Source organism: Lucilia cuprina, chromosome 2, assembly GCF_022045245.1.
Source record: "Lucilia cuprina isolate Lc7/37 chromosome 2, ASM2204524v1, whole genome shotgun sequence".
Classification (NCBI taxonomy): Eukaryota; Metazoa; Arthropoda; class Insecta; order Diptera; family Calliphoridae; genus Lucilia; species Lucilia cuprina.
Window position 1 is genome coordinate 69,612,206 of NC_060950.1, and position 25,068 is coordinate 69,637,273.

Genomic DNA, 25,068 nt, shown 5'->3' on the forward strand with positions numbered 1-25,068 from the left:
AAATCATGTGGCAGCACACACAAAATGTAACTTTTTTCATATGAAGCCAGATGATTGACATTTATAAACTAAAAGAATAGCAACTCTGTTATAGTAGTTTTGCCGCATGAGGGCACTGTAAAAACTCATTTATCTGCTATCTCTATCACACACACAAGTCAATGGCAAAATTTGAAAGAAACAGAAAATTTAAACATTTTTTTCGGCGGTTGACGCTGTTGAGCGCTGAAAAAAAAGAGATTTATTTTGTTCTGTCAATTAAATTCATACAAGTATTTGCTAGCGCTAAAAAATTTGAAATTTTCCTCTACTTTAAAACATAAAAACGAAATTAACAAACATTATTTTGAGTTAAAAATTGAGCTATTCAAACAAAATAATAAAAATAAAAGTTTTTGGCAAACAAGTTGTGTTTTTTGTGCAGTAAAAGAATTCAGTAAAACATTATTGTGGCAAAGGCACAAAACAAAAGTTGAAATTCCTTTTCCAAGGATTCCTTTGTGTTTGTAAAATCAAACATAACCTTAAAATTTTCTGGAACAATCCTAAAGCAAAATGAGTAAAGATATATATTATTCCGATAAATACTATGATGAAAAATATGAATACAGGTAGGTTAGGTTTTTTTAGCCATTGAAATTAAATTATTAATTTAAAAAAAAAAAATTGCAGACATGTGGTGCTTCCTAAGGAGCTGGTGAAATTGGTACCCAAAACACATCTCATGTCTGAGGCAGAATGGCGTTCAATTGGTGTTCAACAGTCACGCGGCTGGATTCATTATATGATACATAAACCAGAGCCTCATATTTTACTATTTCGGCGACCCATACAACAGTAAACAGGTATTATGTTTGGGAATGAAGCTCTCTGGCAATTAGTGTATTCAACTGCTTAAACACATGCGAAATCAACCTCCCAACAACCAACACATTAAATGTAAATAGCCAAACACTTTTCAAATCGGTAATTAAGTCGTTATTTTGCTGGATAAAGTCAAGAGCTATCAATGATAGAGTGCTAGTCGTTCGTTCGTGTAGTTTTTTTGCTAAATTATTTACATACGTATTCGAAAATAGTAAGATTCACGGTAAAATCCTTAAAAAAATGCAGCTAATATCTGCTGCAAACTGAACAATGTACTTTTCAAATGCTTGATTAAGTTTTAAGAGACATCTAACATTTGTTTTTTTTATTATTCAATATTTTGTTCATATTTTTTTGTATAAAACAAATTTCTATTATTGCCAATTTATTCTTTTTAATATGTTAATTTATTTTTTTTTCCTTTTGCTCTAAAATTTTCAACAAAATATGAGATAAAAACAAAAATATTTAGTAAATACTTTGTGCATCATGCTCTTGACTCGATCCTGTTGTCACTGAAGTAGGATCGATTGTCTTCTTTTTTTATGTTTTACTTTTATGGGCCATATTTTAAAGAAATTTATTTTTTTTGTATTAATTTAATATTTAAGTATTATTACTGCTAGCTGTTTACATAGCATTTATGAATATTTTTCAAATACAAAATATAATAAAACGAACTACAAAAACAATTCTCTAAGTAATATTGCTATTGGTTTATAACAAGCCAATTAATGTGTTTAGATATTTATGAGATTCTTTAGAGTATATTTAAAATTCTACAATTTTTTTAATAACAAATTCGATTTTAGTTTTGGTGAACAAATTTTTAAATGAATATCTTTTAGTATAGTATATGCTGATATATGCCGAACTGACTTTAGTCCAGACTATAGATTAGAGTTTAGACAAAACTATAGTCCATACTGTAGACTAGACTAGATTCAAGAATGTAGACAAAACTATAGTCCAGGTAGACTGTACTATAGACAAGATTTTAGTCCAGACTATATACTTTACTAGAGTATAGTCTGGTTCAGACTATAGACTACAGTCAAGACTTCCAGACTCTAGAATAGACTGCAGTTTAGACTATATATTAAATAGACTGTACTCTAGTCTACTCCAGACTATAAATCAAACTATAGTCCAAACTCTTATAGTTTAGATATAGGCCTGACTAAAGACATGTCTATACTGATCAAGAATGGAATAATTCAAACGCTAATTTAACAAGACATATTCTCTTAATACTTAGTTTAGTATGTATATTATACGATTTCAATATGTTATCATGTATTGCATAAAATATACATATTTGTTTAAATTCTTTATTGAATTAATAATTATTATAGTTACATTTGATTATTACATTATACATACATAATATAGTGCATGTAGTTTTTTTTAACATAAATCTTTTTTTTAAGTCTTAAAATTATTCATTAATGTTTAACCCTTTTAATTGTGGTTACATATATAATAATTTATTTTTGTGTTTTTTTTTTTTTGCGCAAATCATGTGTTTTAAATGTTTTATAAAAATATGTAGCAAACTAGAAAACAAAAATATGTATGTATGTGTAATTAGTTGTGTATAGTTTATTCGCAAATTTACGAAATACGTGTTTGTATGTGTATGAAAAAAAAGAAACATGAAATGATAGATATAGACAAGTAATAAACACATAATACAATAGTTTTCTATATAATAAATATAAACATAAATACAAAAAATAACTATTTTAAAATTATTAGTTAGTTCAAATAAAAAAAATAGTTTAAGTATAACTAAAATTAAAGATTTTTGTTAATGGAATAAATTAAGTGTTGTAATTGAGTGCTACAGTAATTATAGAAAAATGTCTATTTAATAATTTTTATTAAATAATTTAATTTTCAATAAAGATTTGTTTTTAATTATTAAGAAATACATAAGAGTAGCATGATCTTTTTACTAAAATTACAAATTAAAACAATTTATATTAAAAACGCATTATAGATCTTCTAACAAAATCACTTGGCGTTTAGTGATTTTTTAGTAAATATATACCTCCCGCGACTAATAACTACATACATGAAGAGGATTTTAATTCTAAGTCGGGTACCACCATCTAAAGCTTTGTTTTGCTATTTAAAGTAAAATACAATTTTAATGTTAAATCAAATTAAAAATAAATATATGTTTATAATGAATATATATAAATAAATACATATGCATTAGTATATGTGAATGGTTTATAGTATGTACATGAGATTTTAGTAAAGGAAACATTTTAAATTGAAGTTTCTTATAAATGTTATGTGTTATAATCATCATGTTGTGAACTGAAATAGCTAACCAGACCGCTAAATTCACTAGCTTGACCATCTGGAGCTGATGTTTGTTCGCTTGTTGCTGCATTATCTGTAGGACCAGGAGTTGAGGAATCATCGTTAGCTTCTGTTGTGGGTGCTGGTGAACTTTGTGATCCGGACGAATCACCGGTCGGTTGTACTGGTGATTTCTTATCAGTACTTGTGGTGTAGGCTTGCAGGGTAGTCAGTTTCTTGCGTGGCTCAGCCACCGGTACTGCTGCAATTATGGATTTTTCAGTTTGTGGTGCTACGACGGGTTTTGGTGATAACGAAGATTTTGGAGAAACAGTTTTGATGGGAGAATCATGTCCTATTGCGCTTGGTTTGGTTTCAGTTATTTCGGGGGTAGGTGGAGGGGTAGGCTGTGGTGTTGCCGTTGGCGTGTTCGTAGGTTTAGCAGTTACAGCAGATACTATAACTGATGCAGGAGCTTGTGTTAATGCTGCTGAAATTGGAGGTATTTGTGTGGGAGGTCGTGGAGCACTGCCGGAACCAGAACGTTGTCCAGGTGGTGTTGTTAAAGGCGGTGGTGGTGGATAGAAGCCATATGGTGGGTAGGCACCTGTATATTTTATATTTTAGTTAACATTTTCATATAGCATTATAGAAGTATTTATTAAACTTACGCGAACCAGTCGAGTACTCGGGCGCATGCATTGGAGGCCTTAAATTCATTCGCGGTCCAAAATTAGGATTGCCATACATAGGTGCCCTACTGAAAGGGGAGTTCAATATATACATACATAAATAAAAATTATAAAGACAACATCTACAACTTTTACCTGTACATATTAAGATGTGGTGGAGGAGCATGACGGGCATTAGGTGGCATACCCAGATATGGTGGTGGTACGTGATGCATAGGATTTCTTATTGAACCTGGTGAGTTTGATGAAGATGTGGGATTAGCAGAAGGTCCTGAACTCGAACCCTTTAGCGGAGGCGGTGGACCGTATGATGATCGATTGGCAGGGTGTGGTGGTAATAGGCTTGGTGGCATCTGTGGAGGTCCTCGATGACGTGGGACTCCAACTTGTGGCATTCGATTGCCAGGTAAATCGTAAAATCTGGGACCTTCATACAAATAAAACAAATGTGAGGTTTATTTATGAATAAACAGGATTTCAGTATAAACTTTAAATCACACTAAGAGCAGGACAATTTGTGAAATTGTAAAATGAATTTTAGAAATATTAAAAAAGGTATTTTCAAGTGTTATAGTCAATTTTCTCATTTTATCTTTGGTCCTTTAACTGTCAACTTTTATGAAATCGAATCTATAAAATGTTTTTTATCCCGTGTCTTATTTATTGTGTTAAATCGGACTTAAATAAATAAATGAATAAAGTTTACGATACTTACCCTCAGCTCTTACATAAGCGCCACTTATTGGTGGCATATTTCCCCCTGGTCTGCTAGTAACTGTATGTGATGTTGGTGGCATACTGGTTATCACACTAGCTTGCATTGGTAGCTTTGAAGGCGAACCACTTTTTATTACACTTGGAGGCAATGGGGAGGGACCAGCAGTACCTATTGTTTCACTGTTCTTGGCTGTTGCTGAAGCCAAAGCGGAATTTGTTGCAGTTGCTGCTGTGACGGCCGCAGCTGTTTGTTGTTTTTGTAGTGTATCTCTTAATGGTGTAATTTTTTTCCGTCGTCCTCTTGGTTTGTTTTCAGTAACTGGTTGAGGATTTGTTGATTTGTCCTGCGCTGGCTGACCGAGCAGAGGGGATGATTTCGCAAGGATTGAGGATGGTTGTGGTGGTAGTGATTGAGGAGGAGGTCTAGCTGCTCCTAAAGCTTGTGAAATTGTCGGTTGCAAAGGAATATTGTGGATCATTCTATTAATTAGAGAATGATGAGAGGGAGAGGGCGTACCGGGATAATTTCGATCCAAAGGTTGAGTTAAGGGAGCTGAAAGAGCATTTTGTAAAAGATGAGATGTAGTAGGTGGTCCGCCATGACGTTGCATCATGTGGTGAGTGTTTGACATGGATTCTTGCATTAAATATTGATGACGCAGTAGTGGAGGATGCATTGTTGGCATTGGTAGTCTCTTTCTTACAGGCTCTTGAAGTCCAGATGCGGTTGATGTTGGTAATGTTGGTGGTGTTGACTGGTGAGAACTGTTAGTGGGAAACTGCGAAGCCACCGTTGTTGGCAACACTGGTTTTTCTATATCCCTGGTTTTAACGGGCTTAACAGTAGCTGTAGTTTTTAAGACCTCATCTGGTGTTGGTAGATCTCTAGCAACTGCTCCATCAAACTCTTCTTCCTCCTCTACCATTCGAGCAATAGCATCTTCGTCCATATCTTCGGGTAAATCGTCTGGAAGATCAGCGTCATCGAAATCATCAACTTCACCCACATCTGCAGTTAAATCATCTAGATTTTCCCCACGTCGTTGCAAGTAGTCTATGTCAAGTACCTTGGCTTGTCGTATAACCGACAAGGGCACTGTTGAAAGAGAATCTCCTCCTGCGGTCTTTGTGGGAGAACGTTTATCTTTATCGGCATCAGTTTTAATGGGTGTTAATCGAGGTGTAGCCACAAGTTTTGCACCTTCGGCGTTCTTTTCAGCCAACATACGTTTTATTTCCTCTTGGCGTTTTATGAACTTCTCTCTTTCTTCGGGTGGTGTGTCAGGTCTTTGGACGCCGGGCTTTATGCCACCATCCGAACTGTCATCATCGAAATCCTCAATGTAGGCATAGCGACGGCCTCTCGTGCGTCGTGTACTATCTTCACTATCGGACTGGCTGACGTCGTCATCATCCGATGACTTCTTTTTCTTCTTTGTTTTTGTTGGTGGTTTTTCTTTGCCTTTGCCCTTAGTTTTTGACGAACTGGAAGTTGTTTTAAGTGGCTGCGAACGTGGTTGCTTACCCATACCCTTTCCAGATCCAATGTTGTCATTATCATCGTCGTCATCCTCATCTTCTTCCGATTCGCTAACATCATCATCTGAGTATTCGACTTTTTTCGGTTTTTTTACTTGCGAACTCTTAGGTTGGGTAATTTTTGGAGCAAATGTATTGGAGGATTTCTTAGCCTTCTTTCTTTTGTTGGGCCTCCAGTTACCATCGGATTCATCAGTTGTGGTGTCATCGCACAAATCGGCGCTATCAATATTTTCTGATAGTTCGGAAATATCGTCGTCGCCTTCGCTTTCTGTATAGTCCGAGTCATCTTTTCGTTTCTTTTTCGATTTTGGACGTTGCACGTCTTCATCGTCGCTTTCATCTACAACAAATCTTCTATCTTTTCGGCGTTCACGAAAAGCTCTACGAGCTGCTTTGCGTCGTTTTTTCTTAGACTTGCCATGGCGTTTGTAAATTTCAAGACTGGAATCACTGTTTGAAGCTGAAGTCGAAGTGTCTTCTTCATCTTCATCATCCAATGAGGAGCCTTTAAAATCCTCATCAGAAGCATTGTCATCTTCGGAACTTATATCCAAAGTAGTAAGTTTGCGTGATTTTTTCTTTTGCGATGGTTTGATATTAAATTTACGCATAATAGGTTCGGCATCACTGTCATCATCTTCTTTAACTAAAGCTTCTTTTTTCTCTTCCTTAGTTGTTTCTTTGGGTTCAGTCTTTATGGAATTCTCCTCTTTTGTTTCTTTGACATCAACTTCATTAACTTTTCCCTCTTCCTCTTTGGGTTTTACGGTTGCCTCCTCATCACCATCTTCAATTTCTTTTTTACGAGCTTTTTCCTCCTTATCGGCTTCAATTATTGTATAAATATCTTTTCCACGCCCCAAATTGCCAGCGCCAGCTGCTTCATCCATTTCTTTTTTGAGCGCTGAATTGATAAGGTCGTCATACTCGTTAAGACGATAACTCACATTTATTTGTCTACGCTTGCGTAATTTGTATATAGGTTCATTGTCACTTTCCGAGTAAGTAGATGAGGAGGAAGAATTGCTTTCACTCTTGGATTTGTTCGAGTTCTCGGAATCACTGTCGGAGTCACTACCACGTTTTTGTTGTCGACTTCGTCTACTACGAGTAGCATTATGCCTTCGATCACGGTGATTGCGTTTGTCACTATTTTTCGAGCGGTTTTTATTTTTCGTTTTGTTAGATTGCTTCTTTTTACCGCTATCCACGCTCTCATCGGAATTTGTACTTGTTTCGTCATCGTCATCGTGTGAATGATCTTCAGCACTAGAATTGTCTTTGTTACGCTTTGCATTTGTTTTTCGTCCTTTCTTGTTTTTATGTTTCTTACTTTCCTCCTCCATTTCTAGACGTGCTTTTTCTTCCTCTGCTAGACGTTTAACTTCCTCTTCTTCTTTCTTTTTGTTTTCAACCAAATCGTCAAACTCTTTCAATTGATTCTCTAAGGCTTTAATAAGTTGTTCTTGCTGACAAGGAGGACAATACCAATCTCCCTCAGGAATGTAGAACAGAACTGGAGATAGACAGGAGCAATGATAGCCTTTGTCACAGTTGTCACATAGTAAAATCCATTCAGGATGATCTGATTTATTGCACTTTTGACAGGCTTCCTCTTCTTCAGGATCTTCCTCTGCGTCTTCTTTACGTACAGTACGTGCCCTTTTCATGGGCACTACCTGAGATTCGTCTTCTATATCTGATTCAGGTGAAAATTCATGATCGGATTTAAAAAGTGGTGAACCAGGATCGGTTTCATAATGTGGTGGCTCCTCATCCTCTTCATCCGGTTCTTCTTGTTCCTCCGAACCAGACGACCAATTGCCATTCTTTCCCGGACATTTTTTCTTTTGTACTTTTTTCTTTGTTTCCACATCACTATCTTCCGATTCAGAAGATGGTTCAGTAGGTGGCACAACTGTAGGATCAGCTTGCTTTTCAGCTTTTTTCTTCTTTTTTAGCTCTTGTTTCATGGTTCTCAGTGCAATTTCCTCAAGTTTACGACGCTCAGCTTCTTCTCGTATCTTTTGTTGGGCTATTCGTCGTGATTGCCTTACAGGAGTTTCACTGTCGACATCGATAATGTTAGTAGTGTCGACATCTCGTTGTTTGCGTACTCCTTTAGCTGGCGTTTTTGTTGTTGGACTTGATTTCTGTTTTACAGTTTCAGATTTTGTTGGGCTTTGAACAGTTTTAGTTTCAACATCCTCTTTGACATTTTCGGTAGTAGAGCATGACTTATTTTTATCATTTGGTGCTTTATCAGCAATTTTTTTCTAAAAGAGAGAAAAAATAATTTAATCAAATTTGGAACAACGTTATGTGTTAACTTTCATTCTACTTAAAAAAGTAAATAATATAAGAGGAAAGTTTCTGCATGTTATTTTACTGTTACCTCTTTAACATCCTGTTTCAAATTGGTTGTTTTAGTCTCCTTGCTTGGGGGGTCTTCTTCTTTAATTGCCTCAACTTTATCGCAATCATTTAAATCTTTTTTTGTTGAATTTTTTCCGACACCTCGATTTCGTTTTGTCTGTAGATTATCTACGTATATGGGAGCAGCACCACTGCGTCTTCCGGAGCGTCTACCAGAAACAGGTGTTGAAGACTCTTTCTTTATTTCAACGTTCTTTGAATCTGAAACGATTTCCTCTTCCTTGATAGTTTCTGTAGGTTTATCGCGATTTACAGAATCTTCATTGTCTTTAACAATAGCAGTAACTTCTTTTTTGGCTTCGGGTTCTTCCGGACTGTCGTGTTGTACTGTTTCTTCGCTGCTGCGACGCTTTCGTTGTCGTTCCGGAGTGGTTCTTGGTTTTTCTGTTACAATTTTCGCTACATTGGTTTTTGTGTCTTGGCTATCTTCAGTTGTTGTCGTCTCCATTATTTTGATATCACTTGAAATTTGTGAATTTAAATCTTGACTATTTGTACGTTTTCGAGGTACAGCATCTTCATCACTTTCTTCTTGTCTTATTTGGGTTAGTAAATTCTTTTTTAATGGCTTTGTAATAGGACTTTTATTGGGAGATGGAAATAGAGTTTTTGCCGTGGTGGCAGTTGTATCATTGTCATTTTTTTCTGGTGTCTTTTTTAACTTTTTCTCTATTATCTCTGCTAAAGTTGGTTTTACTTTGGTGGGTGTAATTTGTGTGGGTTTTTTGATGGGAGTTTGCTGTTGGTTAACAGTCGAATTACTAGACTTTTCAAATATTTTTGTAAGCGTTTGATTATCATTTGCTGTATTATTATCTTTGATAGATTCAATTGTTGCAGGTTTTTCTTCAGTTTTTAGTGCAGCGGAAAAAGCTGTTTTGGACAGTATTATCTTTTTACGCCTCCTGAGTTCTTCTTCGCCACCGCTTGATGAGGTTGTTTCATCATTGGCCGCTACCTTTTTAGCCTCTATTTTCTTTCTTAGTTCAGAATTAGTTTGTTTTGGACGCATTTTTAGCCTTTTGCCGCCTACATCTACATCATCATCATCCTCTTCCAGTCCCAACTCTTGATCGTTGAGCATATCTTCTGGATTTTCGGAATTTAAATCTACTTCGCTTTCGGAATTTGGCGGTTTTGTAGGTGTTGTTTGTAGTTGATCTGTCAGACGCCTCTTGCGGTTATAAATAGCTGGACTTGCAAGCTTATTGGTACCGCTTTCGTTGGAAGCAATTGATTTCTTTTCCAATATCTTTTGTTTCGATTCTCTAAGTTCTTTTTTTAAAGATTCTAGGGCAGACATTTTACTGGCATGTGCTTGTTGACTTATAACATCTGTCTTAGTAGAATCTGTCTTTAAAATTGTTGTTGGTTTACTTGATATTTGATTATCTTTTAATGGTGCATCTATATTAGGTTTTAACTCTGACTGTTTTTGATTATCTTTAGACACTGCAGTTTCTTTTGGAATTGTTTGTTTTTCGTCTATTGTTTCAGTTTTGCTAGCGAGTTCTTTAGTTTTGTCTTCGCCATTAATTTGTTTTTTTTCTTCAGTATGTTTCACCTGATTTTTCATAGGGGTTTTTTCTGAACTCTCCACAGGCTTAAGGCTTTTGTCCTCTAAACTTTCCGGCAATTTTGTTGTATCCGCAGAAGCAACATCATCCTTAGGAACCGGTGTTTTAGGACTTAATGTGAAAGTTTTTTTATTATCTTCTGGGGAAGATTTTTCCAATTCGGTATCGGATTTAGCTTCCACATTGGTTTTTAAAAGCTCCGCATCATTTTTTGTGGCTATGTTTGTAGGACTCCCTTCATCATTATTTTTATTTCCCACTAAACACTCATTGCCACTACCTTCTCCCCAAACGTAAAACACATCTTCAACAATTTCTTCGCTTAGATCGTAACCATTTTCTTTATCATCATCATTTAGGACATAATCGAAAAATTGTAAATAGTTACCAACATCACAATCCTTACCAGAACCCTCACCAGTCACACGAACAACAGGGTCGCTTATTTCCTCACCCACTTCATTTTCCTCCTCATCATCGTCATAATCCTCAAAAAGTTTCTCTTCATTTTCATCTTCTTCGGCTGCTACGGAATCAATGTCTTCCTCTTCTATTTCCTCCTCAACATCAGCATCTTCCTCGTCCGTTTCTTCTTCATAATCTTCTTCACCCATTTCTTCGCTTTTTTCATATTTGTTTAAAGTTGTAGAGCGCTTGGAATCCATTAAAGATGGCCTGGATTTTTTTAGTGCACTCGCTTGCTGCCCTTCATTTCGAGGCGGAGAATTAGCGTCTACTTGGTCTAAAGCTCGTTTTTTACAAGTGTTAGTAGTGGATATTGTATTGCTTTCATTGTTGAGTACTTTATTCTGAGATATTAGTAAAGGCTAAAACACAAATAGTAAAATAAACTAAATAAAAGTTTAAGTTAAAGGTAAAGAAAGCTAAAATTATACCTTCACTTTTTTATTTTCGTCTTTTACTTTGGAATCTTTTTCCAATTTTTGTTCCAATTCCTTGTCCTTTTTTGCATTATTTTCATCATCAATGTCATCCTCCTCGTCTTCTGTCTCATCTTCGCTTCCACTTTCGTCTTCATATTCTTCTTCCACCTCTTCAAATTCTTCTTCACCGCTATCATTAGCCTCCGCTGGATTGTTAGACTTTTTCTGTTGCTTTGCATCTTCCTCTGCAGCTAACTCTTCCTCCCCTTTACCGACATCCTCTTTCAAATTCTTACCATGTACAAGTTTAATACTTAGTTTCGGAACTTTTTGTTCATCTTCCTGCGAATCATCCTCTTCTACAGGAGGAGGTTTTTGCACTGGTTGGTTGACAGTACGACTGCTACTACTGCTGGATGTATCCTCATCAACTATACCAATATCTGCACTTGGCAACACAACTTCACTTCCTCTTAGGCGCTTTATTAAATTAACGAATTCATCACGATTTGTAGCAACCACCTGCCATATTTCTTCATCCAAGTGCTCTTGATAAATACGTATATTGCAGTCATTATCTTGGGTCACCCAATAGGCATGACCAAGACTATCACGTCCTATTGGTTGTGATCTTAATGAATCAGCACTAAGTGTTAAAATTTTAGCCCGAAATTTTGTATTACGCTCAAATTGACATTCAAGTAATTCCTGTAATTTTAATTTAGTTGTGTACTATGTTTGGAAAATAATATAAATATTGGCATTTACCCTTAAAATACGAAGTTTTACTTTAACGCTGGCATTTTTGTAACCAAAACGTTCAACTTCCCAAGCATCATGGGCAGAATAGGTGAAACAAAACTTACTGAGAGCAGATTCCCAACTCTTCTCGTGTACTGTTTTGCGAGTTTTTCTTAAAAGTTTTATTTGCATTTCTCTAAGTTGGGGAGAAACTAGAAGTGAAAAAAATCTGGTTTTATTGAAGATAAATAGATAGATAGTTTGATAGATAGACACCGCTTCTTGTGGTGCATCACCAGCAAAACTTCTAATATTGGATGTTAGATCATCCACAATCTTACCAGGAAACTTGGACAAAAAGTTCAAATAAAGACATTATTAAGACTAAAATATAGTCAGTCTTAATCCGTGTTCCAAAAAAGACCAAATATATGAACAACTTTTCCAACTTTCTTATATATTTGTACATGTGTATGTACAAATATTTGCAAATGTTTATATCGGTTTGTACGTGTGTGTTCGCGACACGCTTTATTAATACATCTAACCTACCTTCATCTGTTCTGGTCAACCATTGCATTAATAATTTAAAGTTGGGTAAATCTAGACCCAAATCGTTTGAAAATTTCTGTAGAAAATCACATATAATAGCAAAGTCCGGATCATTGGCGCAAGCATGTAAAGCAGATTTTAACGTCTCATCCACATCAACCTCTTTTGAGGCTGAACCTGACACCTCTGCTGCTGCCGCTGTTAGCATAGACGACGCCATCACTGCATATTTTATTCAAAACCAATCAAAAAATTCTGCTCCGTATAAAAACGAAATTAATTTAATAAAAAATTATAATTTATTATGATTCAACTTGTTATTTTATCACTTTTTTTATTTTTCTTGGTATATTTTGCTTTTTTCTTGTATTCTGGTAACCGTGAAAAATTTTCATCGCACTTTTTTCTTTCTGCTTTTTCACAAAAGGATGGGCATTTTTTTGCGAAATATTTTCTCGATTAAATTTAAAATGTTAGGGACATTGTTTAGCAAAGGTTTGGATTCAGATTGGACAACAACAGACGACACATATTTGTACAATTTCGTTTTATTATTACAAAAGTTAAAATTTTCGCAAAATTCTTTCAACAAAATACAACAAACTATACTCGTTCACAAGTATTTATTAGAGTTGTAAAAGTACTGAATACTTAATATTGGCAAATATGTATGGGTATACGATAAAAAAAGCATTATTTTGTTTTTTTTTTTCAATTACTGAGAAGTATTTTAAGGAAACCATAAATGAAATTTAATCACTTTTTAATGGTCAATTCAAGTTATTTTGAAGAATATTTTAAATTTTTCTTTGAAATTGTTTAAAAAATCATTAGATAGTTGAATTGGTTACTAATAGTTTATAGTTGTCAAAAAAGTGTTTACAATTTACAACACTAACGACAGAGTTGCATTAAGAAAGTTGTTATCGTAAGTTATCGATAAAATGTATATTTTGTTGTACATACATAATTAGAAAATTATTAAAAAAATAGTATTTATTTAAATAATATTAAAAACAAAATGTTTTGTTTGTCTTTCTAATAAAACAATTATGAGGAATATTGTGGTATACGGTTGTCCAAATAACCCGATTTTTGTGCTTAAATGAGGAGTGGTTGGAAAAGAAAATGTTAATTTTGTGTATGATTTCATATAAATATCTTAAACATATAAATAAGTGTAAATAGATTTCCATTTAAAAAAGTTTATTTCTTAAATATTTGCTCGGATCTCGGATTCAGTTTTTATATAAAATCGTTAACAATTTAAAACCTTCTCTTCTTACAGTCGATTTTAAACCTCCGTCAACATTTCTAGTGTTAGCTAACGCCGTTAATATACGTCGACGCAGGTTTATCTTCTTGCTTGTTCATTTCATAAAGAAATTAGCATAAAATTAAATTGGATATACTTTCCACTAGATTTGTATACTCGGTTTTAAAACGGGAAAAATTTTGCGAATTTGTTTTTAAACGAGAAATTTACTCGGATTCGGTACAGATGTAACTTGGAGAAGGAATTTGTTTTTAATTTTTAAGAATTTTTTATCCATCTCTGCATAATTGCTCACACAACTTTTGAGCTTGTTCTGTTTTGTTTGAAATTCCGTTTTCTGATATCTAGGATTCCGTTTTTATTTAAAATCGTTGAAAATTTAAAAACTAAACGTAGTTGAAAACTTGGCCGGCTTAGCCAATTTTAAGCCACCTCCGACATATTTAGTGTCAGTCGCCGCCGATGTTAATATTTGTCGGCGCAGGTCTATGAACGCGTTACGCGCTAATTTAGTTTCATTTTGTATTCGAATTTTGTATAAGTTTGTGTTTAATTTTTTGATTATTAAAAATGGGAGCGAAACAAACAAAAATCGAGGGCAGTTACCTATCCAGTACACCTGTTGCGCCAGGTGCCAGCTCACGTATCATTAATATAAATGTTGAGGGAGAAAATAATAGCTTGGATCCAAGATCACCAGCAGAGTGTCGTACACCAATCTATGTAAGTTTTGCCAACAATAAAATAAAACATTCATAAATATTAATTAATTTTATTATTGGTTAACAGCTGCAAAATAAACGTATTGATACTAATGTGCAACTGGCTCCAGCGGAGATGCCGGAACATGATTCTAATACAGATAATGCTTTGGATATACTGCGAAAACGTTTCTTTAAGGGTTTCACCTACAATCTTAATGATCCTAGATCACCAAGTCTAAATCTTAATCGTACACCTTTGGTGTTCGAAGATACTTTAGAAAAATCCCTTACACTGGATGATACATTCGCTGATCTTATGGTAGAACCTCGTTTACCTGAAAGTGCAATTATGGAAAAACAGTCAGAGGATAAAACTCAAGATAATTCTGTAGAAGATGTGGATATTGAAATGTCAGAAGAAAAGGTATTTGTAGATTTAGAAGCTCCAATAACAACAAGTCCTCAGACTCCTATAATTCCGCAACAAGAATTCGATCCACGTTCTCCCTCAATAGGTGTAGAAAGAACACCAATTATTTTCACAGATGATGATGAAGCGGATGAAACAAGTGAAGATGTTATGCTTGAAAATATATTAGCTACCTTAACGCTTAATTTAAATACCAGTGGCAATAGTAGTGTTGTGTCCCTGGCATCACAAACCAACAATGTTGATTTCAATGATACCAATGATTTGCACTCGGTAAACAAGCCCATGAATAAACACTTGGATCGTGTAAGAGCTGGCAAGAAAAGTTCACCAAAAGCCACACATCGTAAGCCAAAGCGACGTCTATCGCGTCAACAAATTTATGAAGATCGGGAAAATCAAATACCCACAACACCTAAGTTGAAAGTTTCACAAATCGATAAAAATGATTCGTTAAAAGGTAAACGTACGCCTCTGAGTTGTGTACGCAATCGTAATGGTACCCATCAGGCACGTTCTCGTTCTGTAGAATCGTCAGCTAAAACCTTTAAAACACGTTTAGCTCTTACCAGTTTCGATGATACTTTAAATCCTACCGATAATCATAAGGTGCCTAATTTGCGTATTATGCAGCAAGGTTCCCAAGATTCTTTAGAACTTTAATTGCTATTTTATTATATTTTAAACGTTTTTTTTTTTTTTTATATACGATATTTTAGTTAAAGAAACATATTTCTTGTAAGTTTATATCTATTATTTCATTTTTCATATTTTATGTATGTTTTTCTTACTTTTGGCAAGATTTCCTACACCCACAGTTGTTGTAAAGTCTTGTTTTTCATTATACCTTACATTTTTTTTGAAAGGTTTAAACAATATAATATTGTTTTGTGTTTTCTTTACTTTAGAAAAATGCTGTAATAGAAATAAATTAATCTGCTCATTTATTTTATTTTTTTCTTTAGTTTTTTAATTTACACTTATATTTTTTTTAAATTATTTTATTCAATTATTTTGCAAGAAGGTTGCAAAATAATCATAAAAAATTTTTTTAAATATTAAAATTTTGCATTTCACCAATAAAGCTGTTTGTGTTCAAACGTTGGTTCTTTCAATTGAAAGCTTTCTTTTAAAATTTGTTTTTTCACTTGAAAGCTTTTCTTGCGAAAAACTTTTATTTTTAAACAAAATGCATTACATTTGATACCGACAATCCCACGGCAATCGGTTCTTCACACCGGAACGACTTGGAGTTTAACGAACAACAACCAAGGATTGTCACAACGACTTTACACGTGTCGCTGCTAAAACAACAACATTTTATACCCACCTGGATGCTAATTATATGAACATTATATGTTATCTACATTATCGAGAATTTATGCACCATTTAATAATTTTTATTTATTTAATAATACAATACAGTTTATAATTCATTTATTTTTTTTTAAACATAATCGACATACATACATAAATAACAAAATAATAATTTTTTTTAATAATAATTAATAATAATATAATAATAAAATTTACATAAACTATACACATACATAACAGTTTTTGTTTTTATTTAGTTCGTTATTTTTTCTTTTGTTTGTTTATTATTTATTATTATTTAATTCAGTTAACAACTGCCTTTTTTTGTGGTTGTATTTTTATGCATATAAATAATTATAAATATATATATTTTAATAATATAGATAAATAGATACATAGTACTTTCTTTCTAACATTCATTCATTCGTTCATTTATATATTTCTATTAATATTTTCTTTCTCATGTTGACGAATTTTGTTTTTTACTTTAATATTTCGTTTTTGCAATTTCAATATCAGTTTGCTTTTTTTTGCTACATTTTATTTATGATTTTATTTACTTAAATTATATTTGATTCTTTTTATGTGTGTTTTTTTTTATATTTCTATTGTATTAATGAAGTTTGAGAGAAGATCTGGTCATTTATATTTGAAAATAATTATTTTTGTAATATAAATTAAACGAAAATCTAAGGCAGAGTTGTAGCTTATGAATTGAAATAAACATTTGGTAAAAAATTCGTGTTTGTGTTATGAGAAATGTTAGAAATTTTTTGAATAAAAATTTTTTGCTATCGATTGGCTTGTTTTTGTTTTTTATTGGAATTAGGTTTTATGCTTATTTTAACTTTTTTATTAACATCTTACAACTAAAAGTAAATATAAATAATGTTTATATACAATTACAAAAAATATTTCTATAATTTAGCAAATAAAAACTTTATGATATTTTTAGAAAGAAAATAAAAATATTATTTGATCAAAGATTGTTTGAAAGATAAACTTTATTCTGCAAAGTTTAATTCTTAACCACGTAAGAATAATTATGTGACCGAAATCGTTTAAAAACTTTTTTAAAATAAATTTTTTCAAAGCCGCTAAACAATGTCCTTATTCAATGATTTGAGTAAAGAATCTATTTTTCTATTTCTTTGGTCTAGTTGTTGCAAATATTTTTAAAAAGATCCAGACACAGTAAAGAATCATTTTAAGTCGATTTAGCAATTTTGAAGACAATTCAATGATATTCTATGGTACAGTAGACGAAGCCTATAAAAAATGGTTAACATTGGACCATTATTTCACCTAGTCCACATACAACTGTACCCGCCGAATAGGACTTTTAAGTTCATATTTATGTTTAATATACCCGTATGTCGACAAAAAGTTGCAAAAGCGATTTCTATACTAGCCTTGATGACTCTCATGAACTTTATAATTATAGGGTCTCGTTTGACCTAGCTCTCTTCAAAATTTGACTTAAAGGTCCACAGTTTTATTCAACAATAAATGGCTTAAGTATATCTGAGGCAAGGTACAATTCAACTTAAATGTTTTATTATTACTTTTTGTAACAGGTGTAGGCCGACCATATAATATGGTCGGTCTCGAACGACTATAATTCCTTACTTGTTATTTCGATTCGAAAGAAAAAAACCTTTAAAACACAAATTATGTTGAAAATTTAAGATTTCGAAATAGTTTTTTACTTTCATTGAACCCATATTACGGTTAAACAACTTACGCTTAACTCAGCAGTAAGACTCAACGGTTCAAAGGAGGTCTAACGGTTTTGGTAATTTAATGCGACCCGGCAATATTGACTACTACTCTTTAACACATATTGACAAGACCTTCTCAGTGTCGATGACGACTGTTTGTCTGATTTCATTCAGTAAATATATCCGTCGATATCTACACTGATAGTTTCAAGACATCAAAGAGTGTGTGAGGTGGATTCTACATCTCCTTTTTATAATAAAAGAGTGAGTTTCTATGCAGTATATAACAGGCTAATGTTTCAGCCATAGAAAGAGCTCTTAGCTTGATGAGTTACTAAAGGATATTTAACTTCAATATCCGAATATGTATTCACAGTAAACTTGTCATTAAATCTTTAACTGTAGTCTAGACAACGGGCAGATTGGTTCGCGGATGTCGAGCATCTCTTGATGAGATGTCTACAGCTACTAAAAAACCGGGACATTTAATTTAAATCTAAAAAATAATGCCTTAATTAAAGCCCTAAATGTAAATGGCAAATTGTTAATGTTGTGTTTATGTATGTATTGTGGATGACCTTATAAATAATATTATCTATCTAAATTCGTATCTAATTAAATTCTGATATAAAAAGCACCTTTCCGAGATTAACAACAATTTTTGGTTTAATTTTGTTTTTCTTTTTGTTTAAATTAAATACCCACTAACCCTTTGCTGATCAACCCAAATTAAAACATGGAGTACATAATAATTTTCATTTTGTTGTTAAGTATAACATTTTATCAAAAATTCTCTATAAAGACCACTTTTCAAATATAGCATTTTTTTTATACCCTACACCACTATAGTGGGGAGGGTATTTTACGTTTGTGCTGATGTTTGTAACATACAAAAATATTGGTCTAATACCCACCTTAAAGTATACCGATCGATTCAGAATCATTTTTTGAGTCGATTACGACATGTCCGTCCGTCCGGCTGGCTGTCCATGTAAACCTTGTGCGCAAGGTACAGGCCGCAATTTTCAAGATAATTTGATGAAATTTGGACCAAGCATTGACAGGGACAATGCTTGGCCCCCATACAATCGTACCTCCCGATTTGAACTTTTTATGCTATAATTACGTCAAATATTCTATTATCTCTCTAAAAATTGGCACAAATAAGTTTTACATAAGTATAAATGACACTGCAGATTTTCGTAAGGATCGGCCCTTATTTGACCCTAGCCCCCATACAAGCCCCCCTTCAAAAAATGTCTTAAACGTCTAAAATTGACTTGTAGCCATTTGTATCGCAATGAAACTCAACAAAACTAACTGTTATTTAAAAATATATACTTTTCCCATAATTTCCCGAGGATCGGCCCATATTTGACAAATATAAAGCGTCATTTAGAAATTTTAGTTTTTTATCAATAAATTGCTTAAATATTTTGGAATAATATTCAACATAAAAGTTTCTTTATAAAAAGTAAAAATTTTAAAAATATACTCATGGTGTAGGGTATTATATGGTCGGCCATGTCCGACTATACTTTACTACTTGTTTTACTTTTGTTTTTGCTTTATGACCAGACCTTGTTTTTAGTATTAAAGGAATAATTAGTTCTACATAGTTAAACTATAAAATACATAAAAATTAATCATGAAAATAAAAAAAATAAAAATGATTGTTTAATACAATATGTTGAGGAGCATAACTCATTTGCTATTTATCCTTTAATATTCTATACACATAGAGTGGATAATTTGTTTTTTTTTCATTTTTCATTTTTTATCGTTTTGGCATTTCTCTAAAACACTGATAATACTTACAGCAAATAACTCTAACTCTTAGGTTTAATAGTTAACCAATTATGCTTACGTTTATTTGTTCACTGACCAAGTTTAGCTGGACTTAGCAAGAGCTCCGGCTCGTATTTACTGCCGGTAGTGGGTAGAGTGGTGGGCGTGGTAAATGATGTGGAGCCTATAAGACTGTTCGGCGAAAGCGTAGAAGAACTACCCGAATATGTGGAAGATAACATTGTTGTTGCGGGGAATTTTAAAGTTGTGCTGCTATAGTTGTTTTCGCTGCCAGATGATTTGGTATTTGGCACAGTTGTTGCTAGCGTATGACTCAAAGTTTTGACATCCTGTACCACTTGACCGGGTATAGTTTGCTGATGATGAGCTGTGTTGCTGTCGCATGTTGTTGTGCTGTTGAGTATAGAGGGAGCTGTTGAGGGTGCTGGAAGTGGTGCGGATGTGGAGGTTTTTACCAGACAAACACTAGGTGCTGAGGCTGGTAAGGCGTAGGTGGAGGATGAGGCAGCCAGCACATGCATGGGCATACCCAAAGGTCCTCGCACTAGGCCTTCCGCTCGTTCAGTATTACCGCGGGAAGAAATGGCTGCCGCCAGTGCAGCGGCATAAGTGCTAGCAGTATTTGTATTACTGCTGGTGGCGGCTGTTAAAACACTTGTCTGAGGCCTGGCAGTCAGTAAACTACTTTTTGTCATACTACTGGGTCCATGTATAGGCGGTATAAGACTGTTGTCGGCTTTGGAATAATTTAAAGATGAAATAGCTGCATCTATTGTAGTTGTTGCTGCTGCAGCAGCTGCTGATGTTGTTGTTGTTGTTGGGAGAGGAGGTTGTGATGAAAGCATTTCGTTGGTTATTTTAGGATTTCTTATGAACATCAATGATGTTTCCATTTCCTGCTGCTGGTTACTTTCATTCTGTTGTCCCAGCAAATGTACCGAAGGTGTTGGTTGATGAACAGCTGTACGTTGACGTGATAGTTTATTATTGTTGTTGTTGTTGTTGTTGTTGTTGCTGAAACCACTACTCGCACTCACTATTACTGAGCAGTCTTTCGCCTCTTCCTCCTCCACCTTTGTCTCTTTTAAAGGTGCTTTAAAAACGGCAGTTTTAGTAGTTGTTAATTCATTATCAATAGCTGCTATAGGGCTTGAATTTGTATTTTGCTCTTGGGACATATCCATGGCGGACATTGTTTCTAAGGTTTTCTTATTGTCGTTGGTGGCTTCATTTGCATCAGCTTTGAGGAAATTAAAAGAAAGTTAATCAGAATATTAGTAAGATTTAAATATAAAATTTGTCACCACTCAGATCTATAGAAGAGTTTATGTTCTGAACTTTACAAGAGTTTGTAGTCAGATCTATAGAAAAGATATATAGAAGAGAGTATTTTCTTTAGGTGCGTCAATTGGCAGATCTATACAAGAATTTATAGCCTGATTAAGGAGCTCCAATTGGCTGATCTTAGAGATCTTAGATCTATAGTATATAGAATTATATATAGTTCAGTTTATAGAGGATATATACTGATACAACTAGAAAGATCTGTAGACTAATCTTTTAAATAATTGTTATAATTAAATTTACCATTAACATTTTCCGGTTCTTTGATAATGGGAACAATACGATTCGTCATGGGTTTCTGTTCATTTTGCATAAACAATGAGGTGGTGGCGATTTGTCTCAAAGCTTCCATGCCTTCATTAAGCATTTTGCTATTCGATCTTTTGTGTGTAATGGGATATCTTGGCTTAAAGATGCAAATAAATAAAAAATGGAGTCAAAATAAAAGAAATTAAAAGAATTTCCCAAATTACCTGTTGTCCAGGACCTCGAGCTATTGAAACTCGTTTACTTTCTCCTCTTAGCAGTGAGGTTGTATGATCGGCATCGATCTTGTTGCCGTTTTTCTTACGCGCATTCTTCTTCGTTGATATACAATGGGAGGGACATATGCAAAATAATATGCGTAACATACAGCATATGAATCCAAGGCCTGCTCACACGATCGCAAGGAAATCAACAACAATAATTTATAATATTTTTTTTTTAAATATTTGCCTTGAGCATAAGAAATAGATTAAAGTGTTTTTATTTGTTTGTTTCGTTACCTATAAGTGATGGCCCAATTAGACGCAATTCCACTGTTTTGAAGCCTTTCTCACCAGTACCTACAAAGGCTATAACTAAACCGAGTGCTATTGTTCCCAGACCAACATATAAAAAAGCATTTGCAAAAGTGCTTGGACCACGCAGAACTCCCAAAAAGTCCTCATCATCCGAAGAACCACCCAAAGAGGCATCCTGTATCTGTTAAATATTTTATCAAACATTTGTTTTTTTTTTAATTCAGGGACTTGTTTTAAAGTTTTATTGAAGCAATTTTAAAAAATAAAAGCCTTTAGTGGCTGAAACTTTTAAAAGGGAGTTTGTTTTCTTTTTTTAGATTTTTTTAAAAGCTTAAAGAGCTAGCAACACTTATAAAGCTATCCCTATAAAAAATTTTAAAGCTTTAGCTGCAAGATTTTAGTTTTGATCTTTAATATTTAGTGATTTTTATTACTTGTTCTCATAGGTAGTTTTATGCCATATGAACACTTACTCTATTTCTTTTTACCCAACGCCGGTGACAAGCTGCCGCTTGTTGTTGACTTTCTTGGACACTGCAACGACGTCCACGTTCCAACCAAGCAGCTCTTCCCTGGGCACACTAATAACACCACGCGAATGACAAAATACAAAAATTTATTATTATTTAAATACACATTTATTGTTATTGTTGTTTTAATTAATTTGTTTATATAAATATGTTTGTTTTTTTGTATTTAAAACATCCAATAAATTACACAAAAACGAAAATTTAAAGAAACATTAAGAAAAAATTAATAAATACTATGTACACGTAAATACATACATACTTATTTAACATGAAATAAAAAAAAAATAATTTTAAAAGACACATATATTCATAGATAGTCTAGCATATAGTTTGTCAGCACTATAGTCTAGATTATAGACTAAACTATAGTTTTGTCTTTAGTCTGAAATATAGTCCGTAGCGTATACTAAATTTTAAGATATTATCTGCACTACAATGAAGACACTAGTCTGGATTATAGTCTTATATTTATTAAGCATATAGTTGGTCAGAGTCTGCAGTCTGATCTGTAGTCTTGTCGAGTCTTTAGTCTAGTATTTAGTCAAGTTATAGTCTAGTCTTTAGTCTAGTTATAGTCTAGTCTATAGTCTAGTCTATAGTCTAGTCTATAGTCTAGTCTATAGTCTAGCCTATAGTCTAGTCTATAGTCTAGTCTATAGTCTAGTCTATAGTCTAGTCTATAGTCTAGTCTATAGTCTAGTCTATAGTCTAGTCTATAGTCTAGTCTATAGTCTAGTCTATAGTTTAGTCTATAGTCTAATTTGTAGTCTAGTCTATAGTCTATTCTATAGTCGAGTCTATAGTCTAGTCTATAGTCTAATTTGTAGTCTAGTCTATAGTCTAGTCTGTAGTTTAGTCTATAGTGTTGTCTATAGTCTAGTCTTTAGTCAAGTGTAAAGTCTAGTCTATAGACTAGTCTTTAGTCTATTCTATAGTCTACTCTTTAGTCAAGTCTATAGCGTAGCCCATAGTCAAGTCTATTGCTAATAGTCAGGACTGTAGTCTATTGTGTGATCTATAGTCTGCAGTGTGAACTGTAGTCTGTAATGTGTATTACAGTCTAGACTATAATTTAGGCTAAAGTATATGATGTAATTATATATGTGTCTCTTTTAACAGTTGATCAAAATAATAAAATTTATTTTAATTAAAAAAAAAAATCAAAATGAAAAGTAAATTAAATTGAAACAAATTAAATATTATATTTATTATATATTTATATACAGTATAGTACGATTATGTAATAGTTATATATTTTATATATATTTATAAAAAGATATGAATATTTATTTACATAGACACTTATAATTTAATAAGCAAGTGTTTTAAGTGTTTTAATTTTTTGTTTTTTTTTTTGGAAAATATTCACCATTATGCCGAAAAATATAAAATAAAATCATGCTTTTTTAAAAAGAAATACTGTTCATGCCAAAAGCATATACATACAACTATATAAATATTATGTATAGTAAATATTTATTATGTACATTATTATTATTTTTTTTATTATTATTATGTAAATGAAAGTATGTATGTATGTATGTGTTTAAATGTTTGGAAGAAAAATGCATGTAGTTTTTTTGTATTTACACATGATTTGGTATAGGTACCAACTTTAAAATGATAAAAAAATAAAATAAAATAGAGAAACGATAAAATTATAATAAAAAACTATTAGTATGTTTTACCAAGATTTTGTGTAAATGATTTGCTCAATATTTCCTTTATTTTTGAAAATTAAAAACCCACAAATTCTTAAGATTATAGTATTAAACTATTGTAAAGTGTTTTCTTTTGTTATTATTGAACAATAAAGAATTTAAATTTTTTATAAAGTCATGAATTTTTTAAAGAGATTTTTGTCTTTGTTTTTAAAGGTCGATATTAATTAAAATTACTAAAGAATCGTTTTTATAGAACATCAAAGAAATATTTATCTTTTGTTTAATTGAAAAAAATAAAACCTCATTATTTAATAATTTAAAATATAGATTATATTTAAAAGAAATTGCATTTTATATTGTACTTATGTTACACAAAGGGACCAATAAGACCAATGTGTGTATCTATTGCAGCCTGAACTACCATGTTAGACCTAGGCGTATGAATAATGATAAAAAGAAATATTAAGTATAGGCTAAGGTTCACAAGGAACATTATTAGAAATTATCTATATTTTTTTATTTTAAAACTTTTATTCTCTAGACAATTGATCTTTTTACAAAATGCTATTTTTCTTAAAAATAAAAAATAGTCTTTTTTGTTTGAAATCGAAAGTTTTTATTAAAATCGATTATTGAATTCTATGGATTATAGTCCATAGTCGGATCATAGTCTATATTTAGTCTATATTCTTGTATATAGTCTAATATGTAGTCTAGTCTACATAGTTTAGTCTATTATTAAGGCTATAGTTAAGTCTATAACCGAGTCAATAGTACACAATCTAGTCATTAGTACACAGTCTAGTCTATAGTATAGTCTTTAGTATAATCTATAGTCTAGTCCATAGTCTAGTCAATAGTCTAGTCTATAGTATATTCTATAGTCTAGTCTAAAGTCTAGTCTATAGTCAAGTCTATAGTCAAGTCTATAGTCTAGTCTATAGTCTAGTCAATAGTCTAGTCTATAGTCTATTCTATAGTCTTGTCTATAGTCTTGTATATAGTCTAGTCTATAGTCTAGTCTATAGTCTAGTCAATAGTCAAGTGTATAGTCTAGTATATAGTCTAGTCTGTAGTCTAGTATATAGTCTAGTCTATAGTCTAGTCTATAGTCTAGTCTATAGTCTAGTCTATAGTCTAGTCTATAGTCTAGTCTATAGTCTAGTC

At 32.8% G+C, this 25,068-nt stretch overlaps 4 protein-coding genes across 5 annotated transcripts in view; 2 read left to right on the plus strand and 2 right to left on the minus strand.

The window, feature by feature from the left end:
• The first annotated feature begins 158 nt into the window (after window positions 1-158).
• On the plus strand, window positions 159-1,559 carry LOC111679646 (cyclin-dependent kinases regulatory subunit). The gene is made up of 2 exons (XM_023441231.2): window positions 159-611; window positions 673-1,559. Exons 1-2 carry the CDS (start codon window positions 556-558, stop codon window positions 839-841), a joined length of 225 nt encoding a protein of 74 aa, XP_023296999.1. The 5' UTR covers window positions 159-555; the 3' UTR covers window positions 842-1,559.
• Window positions 1,560-1,702: 143 nt separating this feature from the next.
• On the minus strand, window positions 1,703-12,956 carry LOC111679655 (microtubule-associated protein futsch). Of its 2 annotated transcripts, none has more exons than XM_023441245.2 (8): window positions 12,322-12,956; window positions 11,797-11,981; window positions 11,041-11,736; window positions 8,527-10,971; window positions 4,588-8,407; window positions 4,008-4,299; window positions 3,852-3,937; window positions 1,703-3,787 (listed from the first exon to the last, which is right to left on the minus strand). In XM_023441245.2, the coding sequence occupies exons 1-8, from the start codon at window positions 12,539-12,541 to the stop codon at window positions 3,168-3,170; spliced, it is 8,364 nt and encodes a 2,787-aa protein (XP_023297013.2). In that variant the 5' UTR covers window positions 12,542-12,956; the 3' UTR covers window positions 1,703-3,167. The 2 variants fall into 2 exon arrangements, with proteins under 2 accessions (XP_023297013.2, XP_023297012.2); XM_023441244.2 differs by having other exon boundaries at window positions 3,852-3,940.
• Window positions 12,957-13,491: 535 nt separating this feature from the next.
• LOC111679653 lies at window positions 13,492-15,866 on the plus strand. Its single transcript, XM_023441242.2, has 2 exons — window positions 13,492-14,320; window positions 14,387-15,866. Exons 1-2 carry the CDS (start codon window positions 14,168-14,170, stop codon window positions 15,392-15,394), a joined length of 1,161 nt encoding a protein of 386 aa, XP_023297010.2. The 5' UTR covers window positions 13,492-14,167; the 3' UTR covers window positions 15,395-15,866.
• A 3,379-nt stretch (window positions 15,867-19,245) lies between these two features.
• The window catches only part of LOC111679650, a 31,310-nt gene continuing 25,487 nt past the window's right edge, over window positions 19,246-25,068 (minus strand). Inside the window, exons 2-6 of the mRNA XM_046945280.1 lie at window positions 22,181-22,288; window positions 21,690-21,888; window positions 21,396-21,574; window positions 21,166-21,328; window positions 19,246-20,818 (exon numbers count right to left, since the gene is read on the minus strand). Of these exons, the coding sequence (XP_046801236.1) occupies window positions 19,647-20,818; window positions 21,166-21,328; window positions 21,396-21,574; window positions 21,690-21,888; window positions 22,181-22,288 (1,821 nt within the window). The 3' untranslated portion in view covers window positions 19,246-19,646. The remainder of the gene's footprint in view (window positions 20,819-21,165; window positions 21,329-21,395; window positions 21,575-21,689; window positions 21,889-22,180; window positions 22,289-25,068) is intronic.